Source organism: Heterocephalus glaber, unplaced genomic scaffold (genome assembly GCF_053883595.1).
Source record: "Heterocephalus glaber isolate CG9 unplaced genomic scaffold, H.glaber_assembly_v1.0 deba00000546, whole genome shotgun sequence".
Classification (NCBI taxonomy): Eukaryota; Metazoa; Chordata; class Mammalia; order Rodentia; family Bathyergidae; genus Heterocephalus; species Heterocephalus glaber.
Genome location: NW_028258147.1, coordinates 40,210,785 through 40,226,507, shown reverse-complemented (window position 1 = coordinate 40,226,507; position 15,723 = coordinate 40,210,785). Strand labels below are relative to the sequence as shown.

At 37.3% G+C, this 15,723-nt stretch overlaps 1 protein-coding gene across 11 annotated transcripts in view; it reads left to right on the top strand.

The window, feature by feature from the left end:
- Kif27 (kinesin family member 27) overlaps positions 1 to 15,723 on the top strand; it is a 145,432-nt gene that overhangs the window by 5,860 nt on the left and 123,849 nt on the right. For 4 of the 11 annotated variants that reach the window (XM_087204772.1, XM_087204767.1, XM_087204773.1 and 1 more), the window contains exons 2-4: positions 4,791 to 4,845; positions 5,760 to 5,828; positions 7,439 to 7,824. In XM_087204772.1, coding sequence (XP_087060898.1) covers positions 7,527 to 7,824 — 298 coding nt within the window. In that variant the 5' untranslated portion in view covers positions 4,791 to 4,845; positions 5,760 to 5,828; positions 7,439 to 7,526. Of the gene's footprint in view, positions 1 to 2,387; positions 3,085 to 4,790; positions 4,846 to 5,759; positions 5,829 to 7,438; positions 7,825 to 11,063; positions 11,226 to 12,834; positions 12,901 to 13,916; positions 14,002 to 15,723 lie in introns of those variants that run through there. The other 7 variants (XM_087204775.1, XM_087204777.1, XM_087204769.1 and 4 more) reach the window with 6 other exon arrangements.

Here is a 15,723-nt window from a genome sequence, read left to right as displayed (position 1 = left end):
TGCCTTGCCTTTGTTGTCCACAATTGCTTTTGCTATTCAAGGTCTCTTCTGGTTCCAAATGAATTTTGGGATTGTTTTCTCTAGCCCTGTGAAGTATGCTACTGTTATTTTGATTGGAAGTGCATTAAATCTGTATAATCGTTTTGGAAGTATGGCCATTTTCACTATACTGGTTCTGCTTATTCAAAAGCAGGGGCTCTCTTTCCAGTTTATGATGTCCTCTTCAATCTCCTTTTCAGACTCCTGTAGTTTTCAGTGTAAAGATCTTTCATTTCCCTTGTTAGATTGATTCCTAAGTATTTCATTTTTGTTGATGCTATTGTGAAAGGTGTTGTTTCCTTAATTTTTCTCTCAGTGAGTTTGTTATTTATATACAGGAATGCTATTGATTTTTGAATTTTGACTTTATATCCGCCTGTGCTACACAATTTAGTTATTGGGTCTTCTATGTAGAGTATCATATCATTTGTAAATAACGGTAATTTCACTTCTTCCTTTCCTGTCCTTATTCCCTTTATTTCTTTCTCTTGTCTAATATCTTTGGCTAAGGTTTCTAGAACTATATTGAACAGGAGTGGTGATAGTGGACATCCTTGTCTTCTTTTTGATTTTGGAGTGGAAAAATGGTCATTTCTGACCATTTAATATGATGTGGGCTGTTGGTTTGTCACAGATGACTTTTATCAGATTGAGTTAAGACCATCTATTCCAATTTTCTGTAGGGGTTTTACCATAAGTGGGTGTGGGACTTTGTCAAGTGCTTTTTCTGTATCTATTGAAATGATCATGTGGTTTTTGTCCTTGGTTCTGTTAATATAGTGCATTATATCTATTGATTTGCATATGTTGGGCCATCTCTGCATCCCTGAGATGAATCCTACTTGGCCATGGTGTACAATGTTGATGATTTGGGGCATTCTACTTGTCATTATCTTATTGAGAATTTTTGTGTCTATGTTCATTAAGGAGATTTGCCCCTGAAATTCTCCTTTATTGGTTGGGTCTTTCTCTGGTTTTGGTATCGGAGTAATGCTTGCTTCCAGGGGTGACTTTGGGAGTATTGCTTCCCTTTCAATTTCATTAACGAGTTTGAGAAGTAGTAGCATTGGATCTTTGTTCAATTTGTTGTAGAATTCAGCAGTGAATCTGTTAGGACCTGGGCTTTTTTTGTTGGTAGTTTTAAAATTACTTCTTCAATTTCATTGGTATTGAGTTATTTAGTTTAGTTTAGTTTTTTTTTCTGGTACCGGGGATCGAACTCAGGACCTTGCACTTTCCAGGCAGGTGTGCCAGTACTGAGCTACATCCCTGTCCCTAAGTTTTTTTTTTTTTTTTTGCTTTGGCTTTTGGTTTTGTTTTGTTTTTTTTTTTTTTTTTTGGTACTGGGGATCAAACTCAGGTCCTTGCGTTTGCAAGGCAGGCGGTGGAACCACTGAGATAAATCCCCAGCCCCTTGGCTTTTGGTTTTTTGAGACAGGGTTTTACTATGTAGTTCAGGCTGTCCTTGAAATCACTGTGTAGCCCAGGCTGGCCTCAATTTTAAGGTAATCCTCCCACCACTCAATCTTGAGTGCTGGGATTACAGGTGTGTGCCACCATGCCCAGTAGGTTATTAATTCTAGGAGTGTTTTAGTCCAGTTTTGGGGGTCTTGTAAATAGTGGATAATGTCATCTGAAAGTAATGATACTTTGATATCTTCCTTTCCTATACATATCCCTTTTATTTCTTTTTGTTGCCCAATTGCTCTGGCTAGTGTTTTGAGGACTGTGTTAAACAGGAGTGGTGATAGTGGACATCCTTGTCTTGCTCCTGATTTTAGAGACAAAGCTTTCAGTTTTTACCCATTTAATATGTTGGCAGTAGGTTTGTCATAAATGACTTTTTATGACATAAGGCCTATATCAATTCAGGGTTTTTGTCATGAATGGATGTTGGATTTTGTCAAAGGCTTTTTCTGCAACTATTGAGATGATCATGTGATTTTTGTCCCTGTTTCTTTTCATGTGATATATTACATTTAGTGATGTGCATATTTTGACTATTCTTGCATCCCTGGGATAAAGACTACTTGGCTGTGGTGTATGATCTTTTTGATGATTTGCTACATTCTGTTTGGCAGTAGCTTGAGTATTTTTGCATCTGTGTTCATTAGAGAGAGTGGTTTGTAATTCCCTTTTTTGGTTGTCCCTTGTCTTGTTTTGAAATCAAGGTAATGCTAGCTTCCAGGAATGACTTTGGTAGTTCTCCTTCCCTTCACTTTCATGAAAGAGTTCGAGGCATTCGATCTTCCTTGATGTTCTTGTAGAATTCGGCAGTGAATCCATTGGACTTTTCTTAGGCAGGTTTTTTTTTTTTTGAAATTACAATTTCAATTTCATTGTTATTGGGTTGCACTGTTATTGGATTATTCAGGATTTTAAGTTTTCTTGGTTGAGTTTTGGTCCCTAGAAATTTCTCCGTTTCTTCTGAATTTTCCAATTTATTGGTATACAGGTTTGTGAAGTAGTAACAATGGTCTGGAATTTGGCAGTGTCCATTTTCATTTCTAATTGCATTGACATAGCTCTTTCCTTTTTTTGATAAGATTGGCTAAGGGTTTGTCTATTTTGTTTATTCTTTCAAAGAGTCATGTATTAGTCCATGCTTACTAGAGAAACAGATTTAATAGAAGATGTACAAATTTATCGGATTTTAGTGATAATTTTATAATAATTTATAATAAATTTATTGGCTTACAGTGACTACCCACAGAGTCAAGGGTGGAAGATGCAAAAGGTCTGTCTATGCACTCGGGATCTGAAGGATCCAGTTGAAGGCCTGGAGCTCTGTGTAGTGTCCTGTGTGAGTCCGTTTCAAGAGGCTGAAGGGTTTTCAGTGTAAGGCTGAAGGGTCTGCACCAGGAGCCTGAAGGGTCGGTGCTGGAAGCTGACAAGTCTGCTCTGGAAGGCTGAAGAGTCTGAGCTGGAAGCCAGGAGACAACGTTCAAGTTGAAAGTGAAGACTGGAGCTCCCTGAAAGAAAACACAAATAATCCTTCCTTCTTAGTTTCCCTAGGGTAGCATTCTGGTGACAATCCTGCCTAGAGTGAGTCTTCCACACCCAGAACTATGCTGAGCCAATTTACTTGGACATTACTTATTCAAATTGACACAATCATCGATCACAAACCAGTTCTTTGATACATTCATTTTTTGTATTGTTTCTTTTACTATCCATTTTATTAATTTCTCCTCTTATCTTTACAATTCCCCTCCTTGTATTAGCTCTGGATTTGGATTGTTCTTGTTTCTTTAGGACTTTGCCGTGCATCATTAGGTTATTTATTTGGGCTGCTTCTGTTTTTCTGATGTGGGCATTCACAGCTATAAACTTCTCTCATAGGACTGCTTTCATTGTATTCCATAAGTTCTGGTATTTTGTACTGACATTGTCATTTAATTTTAGGAGGGGTCATATTTCTTTAATTTCTTCTGTGACCCATTCATTATTCAAAAGTGTATTGTTTAATTTCCATACATTTGCATAATTTTATTGGTTTCTTTTGCTATTGATTTGTAGTTTTATTGTATTATGATCTGATAATATGTGTGGTAAACTTTCGATTCTTTTGGATTTACTTAAGCATACTTTAATTGCTAATAGGTGGTTTATTTTGTAAAACTTCCTGGTGCTGCCGCGGGGAATGTGTATTCTATTATTGTTGATGGAACACTCTGTAGATATGTTAAGTCCATTTGTTCAAAGGTTTGGTTTAACTCAGATATTTCTTTGCTGATATTTTGTTTGGTTGATTTATTTGTGATAGCAAGGTATTGAGGTCCCCCTTCATTGTGATTTTGATTGAAATCTATGATAGCTGATGATGTGTGGAGCAACTTTGAATGTGCTTATTGGCCATTTGTGTATCTTCTTTGAAGAACTACGTTTTCTTCCCATTTAAAATTGCTTTTTCTTTATTTATTTTCAGTTTTTTGAGACAGGGTCTCTCTATGTTGTTCAGGCTAGCTTTGAACTCACTATTTATCCCAGGCTGGTCTTGAACTTGTGTTGATCCTTCTGCCTCAGCTTCGGGATACAAGTGTGCACAACATGCCTGGCTCTAAATTGCTTTTAAAAATTATTGAGTTGTAGTCATTTTTTATATGTTATGATACAAGTCCCTTATTAGATACAAGGCTTGCAAATATTTTCTTCCATTCACTGAGTTGCCTTTTCTCTTTCTTGAGGATATTGTTTGGGGAACAAAGTTTTAAATAAATGCTGTTGAAGTGTAGTTGGTCTTACTTTATTCCTGTGTTGCTTTTATTTTTGGTGTCATATCCAAGAAACCATTGTAAATACAAGGTCATAGAGTCTTAAGGGTCCTGTGTTTTAAGAGTTTTATAGTTTCAGCTCTTATATTTAGGTCTATGATCTCTTTTCCTTTTTTTCTCTTCTTTTCTATTAGTGTACATTAGTTATACTGAATGTTGAGTTTCTTTTTGTACATCTGTACATTCATATAATATACTTTATTTTCATTTCCCCTATTATCTTCCTTCCTTTTCCCTTTCCCCTCCCCTCATCCCCTTCCTCTTCTCTAATAGTCTCCCTTTTATTTTCCTGTCATCACTCTCTTTTTATTATTTTAATTTTTTAAAAGAATCCACATATGAGAGATGACATGCAATATTTGACTTTCTGAGTCTGGCTTATTTTGCTCAACATGATGATATGCTCAGTTTTGGGTGACCTTTTGTACATCATGGGAAGTAGAGGTCCCACTTCACTTTTTTTTTTTTTTTTTGCAGAACCGGGGATTGAACTCCTACGTCACTTTTGTACAAGGGATGATCAAAATATACGGTGAATGTTCAAGTTAAAACTATTACAGTAAATGACACATTACTAGTAATCCTCTTCAAAATACTTCCCCTTATTTCAGAGATACTTATGCCATCATTTTTTGCCACTTTCTGAATCAGTTCTGAATGTCCTCTCTTTTGGGTGTCTTTATGGGGTGTGATAAAAAATATTGTGAATGCTGCTGTTGGATGCCATCCAGTGGAAAGGCAGGCTCATAGAAATATTACAATGAGTCCTCATCTCCTTATTCACCAGTTCTGGCACCTTGCAACTTCTGGCTCTTGTCCAAAGTAAGAATAACCATTCTCTTAGTTACTTTTTTCTCTTTGTCGAGACAAAATACCTGACATCGAAAATTAAAAGGGAAAGGGTTTATTTAGCTCACAGTTTGTAGAGGTTTCCATCCCTGTTTGGATGGCTCCAAGGCAGAGAGGCGTCTCAGAGGAGAAATAGTTCTTGGCTCCCATATGGTAGTAAAAACACCAACGGGAGCAAAGGAACCTTAACAGCATCTTTCTGCCCCTTTTATCTTACCCAGACTACAGGGATTAGGGTGGTGCCAAAACAATCAGTTACTGGTTTAGTAGTCACCAGCCCTTCAACCTAGCATCACACAGTGTAGATTCAGCCACCTCTGAAAAAGCTCTCTGACTGCATGAGGCTTTGGAGGACATCTATACCCAAATCATAACTACTGTGAAAGGTTGTTTTAAATTGACTCAGCACATCGAGGCAGCCATGAAATGTAACTAAAGACACTCACAGAAGAGGACTTCCAGAGCTGCTTCAAAAATTGGCAAGAACGATGAGATAGTGTGTTCAAAGTGAGGGAAAGTATTTTGAGGGGTATTAATGGGAATGTGTCTTTTGTGGTAATAAAATTCTTTTATTATTATTATTTTTTTCGGTACCAGGATTGAACTCAGGACCTTTCGATTGCCAGACAGTCCTCATCTCAGCTTCCCGGAGTGCTGGGATTACAGGCATGTGCTACCATGCCCAGCTGGATTTTCATTACTATTCTGTTGATTATATGTTTGTCCTTATGCTAGTCTCACATTGTCTTGATTTGTTTTTTTGTTTTTTTTTTTGGTACTGGGAATTGAACTCAAGGCCTTGCGCTTGCCAGGCAGGCACTGTACCACTGAGCTATATCCCTTGCGCCTCCTCTTGATTGTTTTTGAAATTAGGGAATTGCAAGTCCTACTTTGTTATTTTTCAATATTGTTTTGGCTAGTCTGTGTCACTCAGATTTGTTTAGGGACTTTATTTATTTATTTATTTTTGGTACTGGGGTTCAAACTCCAGACCTGCGCTTTTGAGGCAGGTGGCGGAACCACTGAGCTCAATCCTCAGCCCTAGGGACTTTCAAATGAGCTTGTCCTTTCTTCAAAGAAGTCAGCTGACATTTTGGTAGGAGAAGCATTGACTCTATAGGTCACTTTGGGGAATGTTGATATCTTAACCATATTAAACAGTCTAATCCATGAATTTAGGAATGTTTTATTTATTTAGATCTTTTACTTTTTAAAAATGACATTGTATAGTTTCTAGAAGATGAGAATTATAAATCTTTTGTTAAATTTATTCTTAAGCTTTTTTTGATGCTACTGTAAGTAGAATTGCTTTCTTCATAAAATTTTCAGGGTTTTCAAGGTAAGTATAGTTGCCAGTTTAAATTTTAACATATTAATTTAAGAAATCTTCAGAAAGCAGTACAACACAATATTTAGGAGTAAAACAGTTTTCATTTTAGTTTTGATTATTTAAAATATAAAATTTAGTTGTAAATGTGTATTGACCTATAGAAATTCCTAAAACTGTTTTTAGGGATTTATTTCCAGATTCTGTGGCAAAGAGAAGATGCTATTTTTAAATAAGTATCTGTACGGGCCGGGGATTTAGCTCAGTGATTCAGTTGCCTGCCTTGCAAGTGCAAGGTCCCAAGTTCGATTCTGAGTACCAAAAACAACCCAACCAATAAATATGTATAAAATCTAGTAGAAATGGTTGCTTTGTAAAAATTATTATTATTTTTTGGAACTGGGGATCGAACTCAGGTCCTTGCGCTTGCACAGCAGGCAACAAAACCACTGAGCTAAATCCCCAAGAAATGTTTGCTTTTAACACATGTAATTCCTCAATTATTTCCTTGCTTGAATTTTCTAATTCCTCAATTATTCAATATTTAGATTAATAAATTGTGAAACTATAAAAATTAAGGTATAGTGGAATCTCCTATACTTATCACTGAGCTTCACAGTTTACCAACTGAAGGCCCCAGTCCCTTGATGATTTTATTTTATTTTATTTTATTTATTTATTTTGGTACTGGGGATCAAACTCGGGTCCTTGCGATTTCGAGGCAGGCGGCGGAACCACTGAGCTAAATCCCCAGCCCGCCTTGATTATTTTAAAGCAAATCCAGACATTATATGATTTCATCAGTAAATTAATGATATAATTTATAAGACATATGTACTCTTTGTAACTATACTATCCTGGAAAAGAACCTGGTCTGATGAATGTTGTGTAATTTTATTAGGATAAGTGAAGTTGGTAATTGAAATTGGTCTTTTATTTTGATATACAGGTGTCCAGCTCTTATGTAAAGTGGATGTTTCTCACACTTGATACCGAATATCAAGTAGATAATCTATTTAATAAAAATCTAAGCTGCCATGGAGGAAATACCAGTAAAAGTTGCTGTAAGAGTTAGACCTCTGCTTTGCAAAGAAGTTCTTCATAATCATCAAGTTTGTGTGAGAGTTATTCCAAACACCCAGCAAATTATCATTGGAAGAGATAGAGTCTTTACTTTTGATTTTGTTTTTGGCAAAAGTTCCACTCAAGATGAAATTTATAATACGTGTATAAAACCCCTGGTGCTGTCACTCATTGAGGGGTATAATGCAACTGTTTTTGCCTATGGACAAACCGGATCTGGGAAGACATACACCATTGGAGGAGGCCACGTTGGTAAGGTTCTCATAGTCTTGGACTTTTGAGACACTAGAAAGAAGCTAAAATATAGTACTTGACACATAGTAGTTGTTTGACATATTGATTGAATAATGAAAGAATGAATAAATCAAATGTGGTGGTAATATCATTATCTTTGAAAGTGCCGTGTCCCGTTTCCCGTCACCACCCCCCCCGCCCCCATACTGGGGATTGAACTGTGGACTCTTGCTTGCCAGGCAGGTGGGATGCCACTGAGCTACATCCCCTGCCCGAGACTTGTTTTTAAATATTGAAATTTCAGGGCCGGAGATGTAGCTCAGTTGTTCCACCGCCTGCCCCTCAAGCACAAGGACCTGAGTACCAAGAAAAAAATATTGAAATTTTATTAAATAATCTAATTTATGATTTTTTTCTTGAGGGAAGAAGTTTAAGACAATATTCAATTTTCAGTCCTTGTTATTTTGAACAGAATTTAAAATAGATCTAAATGAGTTGACATGATCATATTTTGCATCCTTTATCTAGCCAGTTACAAATACTAAGGGTCTTGCAACCAGAGTTTAGAGGCAATAGGAGAAATTTATTTTGTAGTTTAGTGTCTTTTTTTTTCTTGCCATATTTGTATTTGATTTTAAGATGTAATTTCTCCTAATTGTAGTAATAGTTTGGAAACGTAGAGCCATGGGATTTCCTGTAGAGCTGGTGGGAACTTTGGTAACCATTTGTCTCAGTCTTCTTTCTAAATGAGGAGCTCTAGCAATGGAGAGAGGAAAAGATGGTGAATTAGGTGGCTGAAGGAGCGGGAGACTGAAAGCCAAGACCCCTGTGGAGATGGTTTACTATATTGATTTCTTCCTTTCTTCTTCTTTGGGCACTATGCAAACACTATCACTGAGCCACCCTCCCATACTTGTTTTTTTTCTGCTAAAAGCAAACTTTTTTTCTTTTACATGAAGGAAGATTTTATTCAAGATTAACGTAATGAGTATTATTATTTTGGGAGATGGTCTCACTAAGTTTAGAGTTACCCAGACTGGGCTCAAACTTGAGATCCTCCTACCTCAGCCCCCGCAAAGTGCCAGGATTACAGGCATGTGCCACCATGCCTGGCTTTATGGTAATAGAAGTTACAAAATATTCAGAATTTGGTAACTTTTTAATAGGTATTTGTATTTTTTATTTTATTTTATTTTTCTGTTAAATTCCTTTATTGGTACATTGTAGGTAGACAACACAATTACATTTCTCACTGGGAATTGTACCTTTACATAATGCATCTTGGTTCTTAGTTTTTCCCCATTCCTAGCCCTCCCTTCACCCCCTCTATTTACAAAGACTTTATTTCAATTTTTTCCATTTCTCATCATTTTTCCTTTCCCTTCTTTCCTTTCCCCTGCCCCTCCCACTACCCCTACCCCTTTGGACCTTTTCTTCCTTAATAGGTATTTTTAGGTATTTTGACTTTTACTAGAGGCCATGAGCACAAACTAATTTTTCCTTTTTTGATGCTCTTTTGAGACAAGTCTCACTGTGTATTCCATGCTGGCCTTGGACTCAATCTGTGGCCTCAGCCGGGCTTGGATGTCCATCAGTCATCCTACCTCCGCCCCTGAGTGCTGGGATTACAGGCCTGCATTACCACTCCCAGCATGGGCCCAGATTTATATACCATTTTAATAATATGTAATGGCTGATGATGGCTGTTGAACTATCAAAATTTATAAGTTTTTTCTCTGAAATAGTGTATTTTAGGAATATGAGACCAATATTGCTTATATGATATTTAGGTTACCAAAATACATATTTAAGTTTTAATATAAATATTTGAAATTTAGCTTTTTAAATGTTTTAAACTATTGTGCTTTGTTTTCTGTTGAAGTAGAAGATTAAAGGAGCTATTTCTGGTAGGTCATATATTCTGGATAATATGGATTGTTTACTTATTCTGTAGTTTGAAAAACGTTCATTTTCTTTTGGCTAATTCCTGGAAGCTTTTAAAAAGAAATCTTCAGTGTATCCTTTGTATTGGAAAAACATGCCATTTCCTTTACTCCCCACGTGATGACAGTCTTGCATCTTAAATTAGGTGACACGCACCAGGGATGTAGCTCAGTGGACCTGCGCCTGCCTGGCAAGTGCAAAGTCTGGAGTTTGATCTCCAATACCAGGGGAAAACAAAACAAAACAATGCAGCTCAGCGGTACAGTGCCTGCCTAGAAAGCACAAGGCGAGGCCCTGAATTCGATTGTGGGTACAAAAAAACCAAGCAAACTAGGTGACAGACAACCATCTAAGTTCATAAAGGTTCAGATCTTCAGAACAGTCTTTGCCAAAAATACAAGCTTCTATAATCTACTTGGAAGAAGTTGTTTTAAAGGTTCATTTATAAGCCAATATTACTATGAATGTATTTGTCATACAACAATGGTAAAAATGGTGCGCAGATTTTCTAACCTGACTTATTGTAACTTAGTCTAAAATCTCAGTTTATCCGTCTCTTATTTTTTTTTTGGTACCGGGGATCGAATTTGGGACCTTCCGCTTGTGAGGTAAGCGGCGGAACCACTGAGCTAAATCCCCGGCCCTATTCTCTATTTATTTAAAATTTTACCTTATACACAAATTTTATCTTGTACATTTTGTTGTTACTATTTTAAAAATCATGGTTATATGTAAATATAAATTTGCATAACCTTAAATTTACCATTTCCAGTACCGGGAATCAAACGCAGGACCTTGTGCTCGCCAGGCAGCTGTGGCACCAGAGCTATATTCCCCAGCCAAATTTACCGTTTAACTGGCACTTTTTTCCCCAGTATTTGGGATTGAACCCAGAGCCTTCACCCAGAGCTTATTTTTTATTTTGAGACAGGGTTTTGCCAAACTATCCAGTGTGGGCTTGAACTTTTGATCCTTTTCCCTCAGCTTTCCAGAGTGTTGGAATCGCAGATGTGCACCACCACACCTGTCTTACCTTGTACTTTTAAGTGTATAATTCTGTGGCATCAAATACATTAACAATAATAATGAAATAATCCCCACTTTTTCCAAAAATCATTATTGTCCCAAGCAGAAGCTCTGTACCCATTAGACAATAACTCCCAGCCCCTTGTAATCTCTAATTTACTTTCTATCTATGAAACTGACTTTTCTAGATATTTTACAGAATTATATAATATTTGACTTTCTATGTCTTCTCTCACTTAGCATATTGTAGCATGCATTGGAACTTCATTTCTTTCTTTTGGTACCAGGGATCAAACTCAGAACCTTGTGCTTGCGAGGCAGGCAGCAGAACCACTGAGCTAAATCCCCGGCCCTTCTTGTTCTCGATTTTAGAAGGAAAGCTTTCAGCTTTTCACCATTCAATATGATGTCGGCAGTGAGTTCATCAAAAATGGCTTTATGAAATTGAGGTAAAGTCCTTCTATACCTATTTCTCTCATTTTTTTTTTCGGTACCAGGAAATGAACTCGGGTCCATGCGCTTGCGAGGCAGGCAGCGGAATCACTGAGCCAAATCCCCAGCCCTTCATTTTTTTTGTAATCATGAATGGATGTTAGATTTTTGTCAAAGGCTTTTTAAAAACTGCACCTGTTGAGATGATCGTGTGATTTTTTTTTTTTTTTTTTGGTACCAGAGATGGAACTCAGGACCTTGCGCTTGCCAGGCAGGCGTAGCACCACTGAGCTACAACCCTGTCCTGATCGTGTGATTTTTGCCTTTGCTTCTGTTTCTGTGATATAATACACTTAGTGATTTGCATATATTAAACCATCCTTGTATCCCTGGTATGAAGCCTACTTGGTCATGATGTATGATACTTTTAATGATTTCCTATACTCTGTTTGCCAGTATCTTAATGAGGATCTTTGCATCTATATTCATTAGAGATTGAGCTATAATTCTCTTTTTTGGTTGAGTCCTTGTCTGGCTTTGGAGTGAAGGTATTGCTAGCTTCCAGGAGTGAGTTTGTCACTTCTTTTTCCTTTTCAGTTTCATTAAAGAGTTTGAAGAGTATTAGTGTTAGATCTTCCCTGAAATTATTGTGGAATTCAGTAGTGAATCCTTTGAGTCCTGGCCTTTTCTTAGTTTGTCGGTTTTATATACTTACATATATATATTTATACGTATATATTTATATTTAGTTTTTTCAGACAAGGTCTCACTGTGTAGTCCACGCTGGCCTCGAACATGTGGCAGTCATCCTGCCTCAGCCTCCTGAGTGCTGGGATCACAGGCATGTGCCACCACACCCAACTGATAGGGTTTTTATTACTACCTCAATTTCATTGCCTGTTATTAGATTGGTCAGAGTTTTTTAATCTTCTTGATTCAGTTTTGGTAATTCATATATATCTAGGAAGCTATCAGTTTCTTTGGGATTATCCAGTTTATTGGAGTACAGCTTTTCAGACTAGTTACTGATAATCTGAATCTTCGGTGGTGCCTGTTGTGATTTCACCTTTTTTATTTCTTTTTTTATTTTGGTACTGGGGATCGAACTCAGGACCTTGCACTTGCGAGGCAGGCGGTGACACCACTGAGCTAAATCCCCGGCCCTCACATTTTTTATTTCTAGTTGCATCGACATAGGTCTTTTCTTTCCTTTTTGTGATAAGATTGTCTAAGGGTTTGTCTATTTTGTTCATTCTTTAGAAGCAGCAGCTCTGATTCATTGATTTTTAATGTTCTTTTTAAGTCTCAATTTCATTAATTTCCTGTTCTGATCTTTATAATTTCCTTCCTTGTACTAGTTTTGGATTTGGATTGTTCTTGTTTTTCTACCTTGAAGTGTATCATTAGGTTATTTATTTGAGCTTGTTCTGTTTTTCTGATGTGGGCATTCACAGCTATAAATTTCCTTCTTATGACTGCTTTCATTGTGTTCCGTAGGTTCTGGTATGTTTTATGGCATATTGTTTGATATCAGAACTAATTTCTTCCATTTTTTCTTCTGTGACCCGTTTATTATTTATAAGTGTATTTTTTTGTTGTTGTTGTTTGTTTTGTTTTTGGTACCAGGGATCGAACTCAGGACCTTTCGCTTGCATGGCACGCGCCGGAACCACTGAGCTAAATCCCCGGCTTGTAAGTGTATTTTTTTTGTTTGTTTTGTGTTGAGACAAGGTCTCTCTGTATAATTCATGTTGGTCCTGAGCTCACTACTATATTTCTCCAAAACTAAGACCTAACTAGAAAGTAAGCCTTAGCATGATTTTTCAGGGTGCTCATAATATAAGTGCTACCCCCAAAATAAGTCCTGGTTAAGATCGTCAGCCACATGGACACATTTAGTATGTCTGTTGCAATTCATGATGGATGTATTGAATTATAATATAATATAATAATATATCATTAAATATAAATAAATATTTGTAAATACCCAAACGGGCACCTTTGGATGAAAGGTAAGTGCCTGTGTAAACAGGTGAACTTAAGACTCACCAATCGTACAACTGGAGTACAGACACAATGCACAGGTAATGTGTATACTCGATAATGGACAGACACGGTTGTGTCTAATATGAATTTTCATAATTCAATACATCATGCGTTGTAATGAGCATATTAATGCGCCCACGTGAAACAAACATCTTCTGAACTTTGTTGCCTGCAGTTTTTCATTGCTTTTGTGTGGACCGTCATTCTCATCCCTAACTGTCATCGTTGTTGCTGCCACTCCTGCCCTGTAAGTCTTCAGTTAACGCTTGACTTAACGGAGGCTTTGTGAAGCCAGCCTGCAAGAGGTCATGCCTTGGGTCATGGGATAAAATCACTGGCAGCTCTGTTGCCAGTGGACTACAAGCAGGCTATATGGACAGAAACTGCCCATTTAAGGAGAGTGCTATTGCTAGACATGAGATTGGGATCTGTGGTTCTATAGGAAATGGAGTCACAAGAAATTCAGGCCGGAATTTGAGGTTCGGAGAGTTAGGGTGATGTTCCAGAAGTAGAGGACATGACTGTATTTGAATAAATGTAGATTTTTGTACATGAATAAATGTATATTGTTGTGCATGAAAAAATAAGGCCTCCTCTGAAAATGACCTCTGTTGATTTTTTTGGAGCAAAAATTAACATAAGATCCATTCTTATTTTTGGAGAAATATGGTTTGTAGCCCAGACCAGCCTTGAACTCATGGTGATCCTTTTGCCTCACTCTCCTGAGCTTCCAAGCTGGAATTACAGGTATGCACCACCATGCCTGGCAAGTATATTATTTGACCTCTATGTATTTACATAGTCCTTGTAGTTTCTTTGCTTTTGATTCTAGTCTCATTGTACTATGATCTGATAATATATATGGGATAATTTTAATTCTTTTGTATTTATTTAAATCTGTTTAATGGGCTAGTATAGGGATGGCGAAACTTTTAGAGCTTTCGGTGATGCAAACAGCCCACTGCAGCACATATGCCATAAGTTCGCCATCACTGGGATATTATATGGTCTATTTTGTTTGTTTGCGGTACTGGGGATCGAATTCAGGACCTTGCGCTTGCGCTTGCGAGGCAGGCGGCGGCACCACTGAGCTAAATCCCCAGCCTATATGCGGTCTATTTTGGAGAAAGTTTTGTGTGCTACTTATAAGAATATTTATTTTGTTGTTGTTAGGTAGAACACTCTGTAGATATTTATTAAGTCCATTTGTTCCAAGGTGTGGTTTGACTGTGCTATTTCTTTGTTGATTTTTTTCTTTTTCTTTTGGTACTGGGGATCGATCTTTGTTGATGTTTTTGTCTAGTTAATCTATTTGTGGTATTGGGGCATCGAAGACCCTCACTGTAATTGTGTTGATGTTTATCTCTTCTTTTATGTCCAGTAGTGTTTGCTTTATGTTTTATTTGCCTGTGTTTGGTGCACATATATTTATAATTGCGATCTCTTCTTGTTGAATTGTTACCTTAACCAATATGTGGTGACCTTCTTTGCCTCTTTTGATCAGTTTTAGCTTGAAGTCCACTTTGTCTGAAAATAGGATAAGTTGTTTGTTTTCAGGTTCCCAATGCATGGAATATTGTTTTCCATTCTTTGATATTTTAGTGTATGAATTCCTTTTTGGATTAAATGCGTCTCTATTATACAGCATACTGTTGGGTTTTCTTTCTTTGTTTTGTTTTTTGAGACAGGGTCTTGCTTTGTAGTGCAGGCTGGCCTTGAACTTGCTATTGTAGCCCAGACTGGCCTCAAACTCACGGTGATCCTCTTGCCTCAGCCTCTAGAATGCTAGGATTACAGTCATGCCCCACTATGCACAGCTGGGTTTTTTTGGTACAGGAGATTGAACTCGGGACTTTCCGCTTGCAAGGCAGATGGCGGCACCACTGAGCTAAATCCCCAACCCTGGGTTTTGTTTTTTGATCCTGTCTGCCAATCTGTTTCTTTTGATTGGGGAGTCCATTTACATCAGTTAAAGATGCTGACTTATTCCTATCATTGCTTTATTTTCCTGTTGCTGATTCCTTTTTCTCCCTGCTTCTGCTGAACTGTTCACCCTACCTGATGTATTCATTCCATTAGATGTTTTGGCATCCTTTGCTTTATTGTCTTTTTCTCGTGTATCCTTGAGAATTTTTTGGAGTGGTGATTATGATTTTTTAAGGTGCTCTTTGTCATAGGAAAACTCTATTTCTCTATCAATTATGAAAGACAGTTTTGCAGACTATATCAAGCTGGGTTGGAAGTTGTTTTCTTTTAGGATTTGAAACACTTCATTCCAGGCTCTTCTGTTCTTTGAGGTTTGTGGTGAGAAGTTTGCTGTAACCCTAATCAGTTTACTTTTATAAGTGATGCATTGCTTTTCTCTAATAGCTTTTTTTGGGGGGGACTGGGGATCGAACTCGAGACCTTGCGCTTGCAAGTTAGGCGGCAGCACCACTGAGCTAAATCCCCAGCCCTTTAACAACTTTT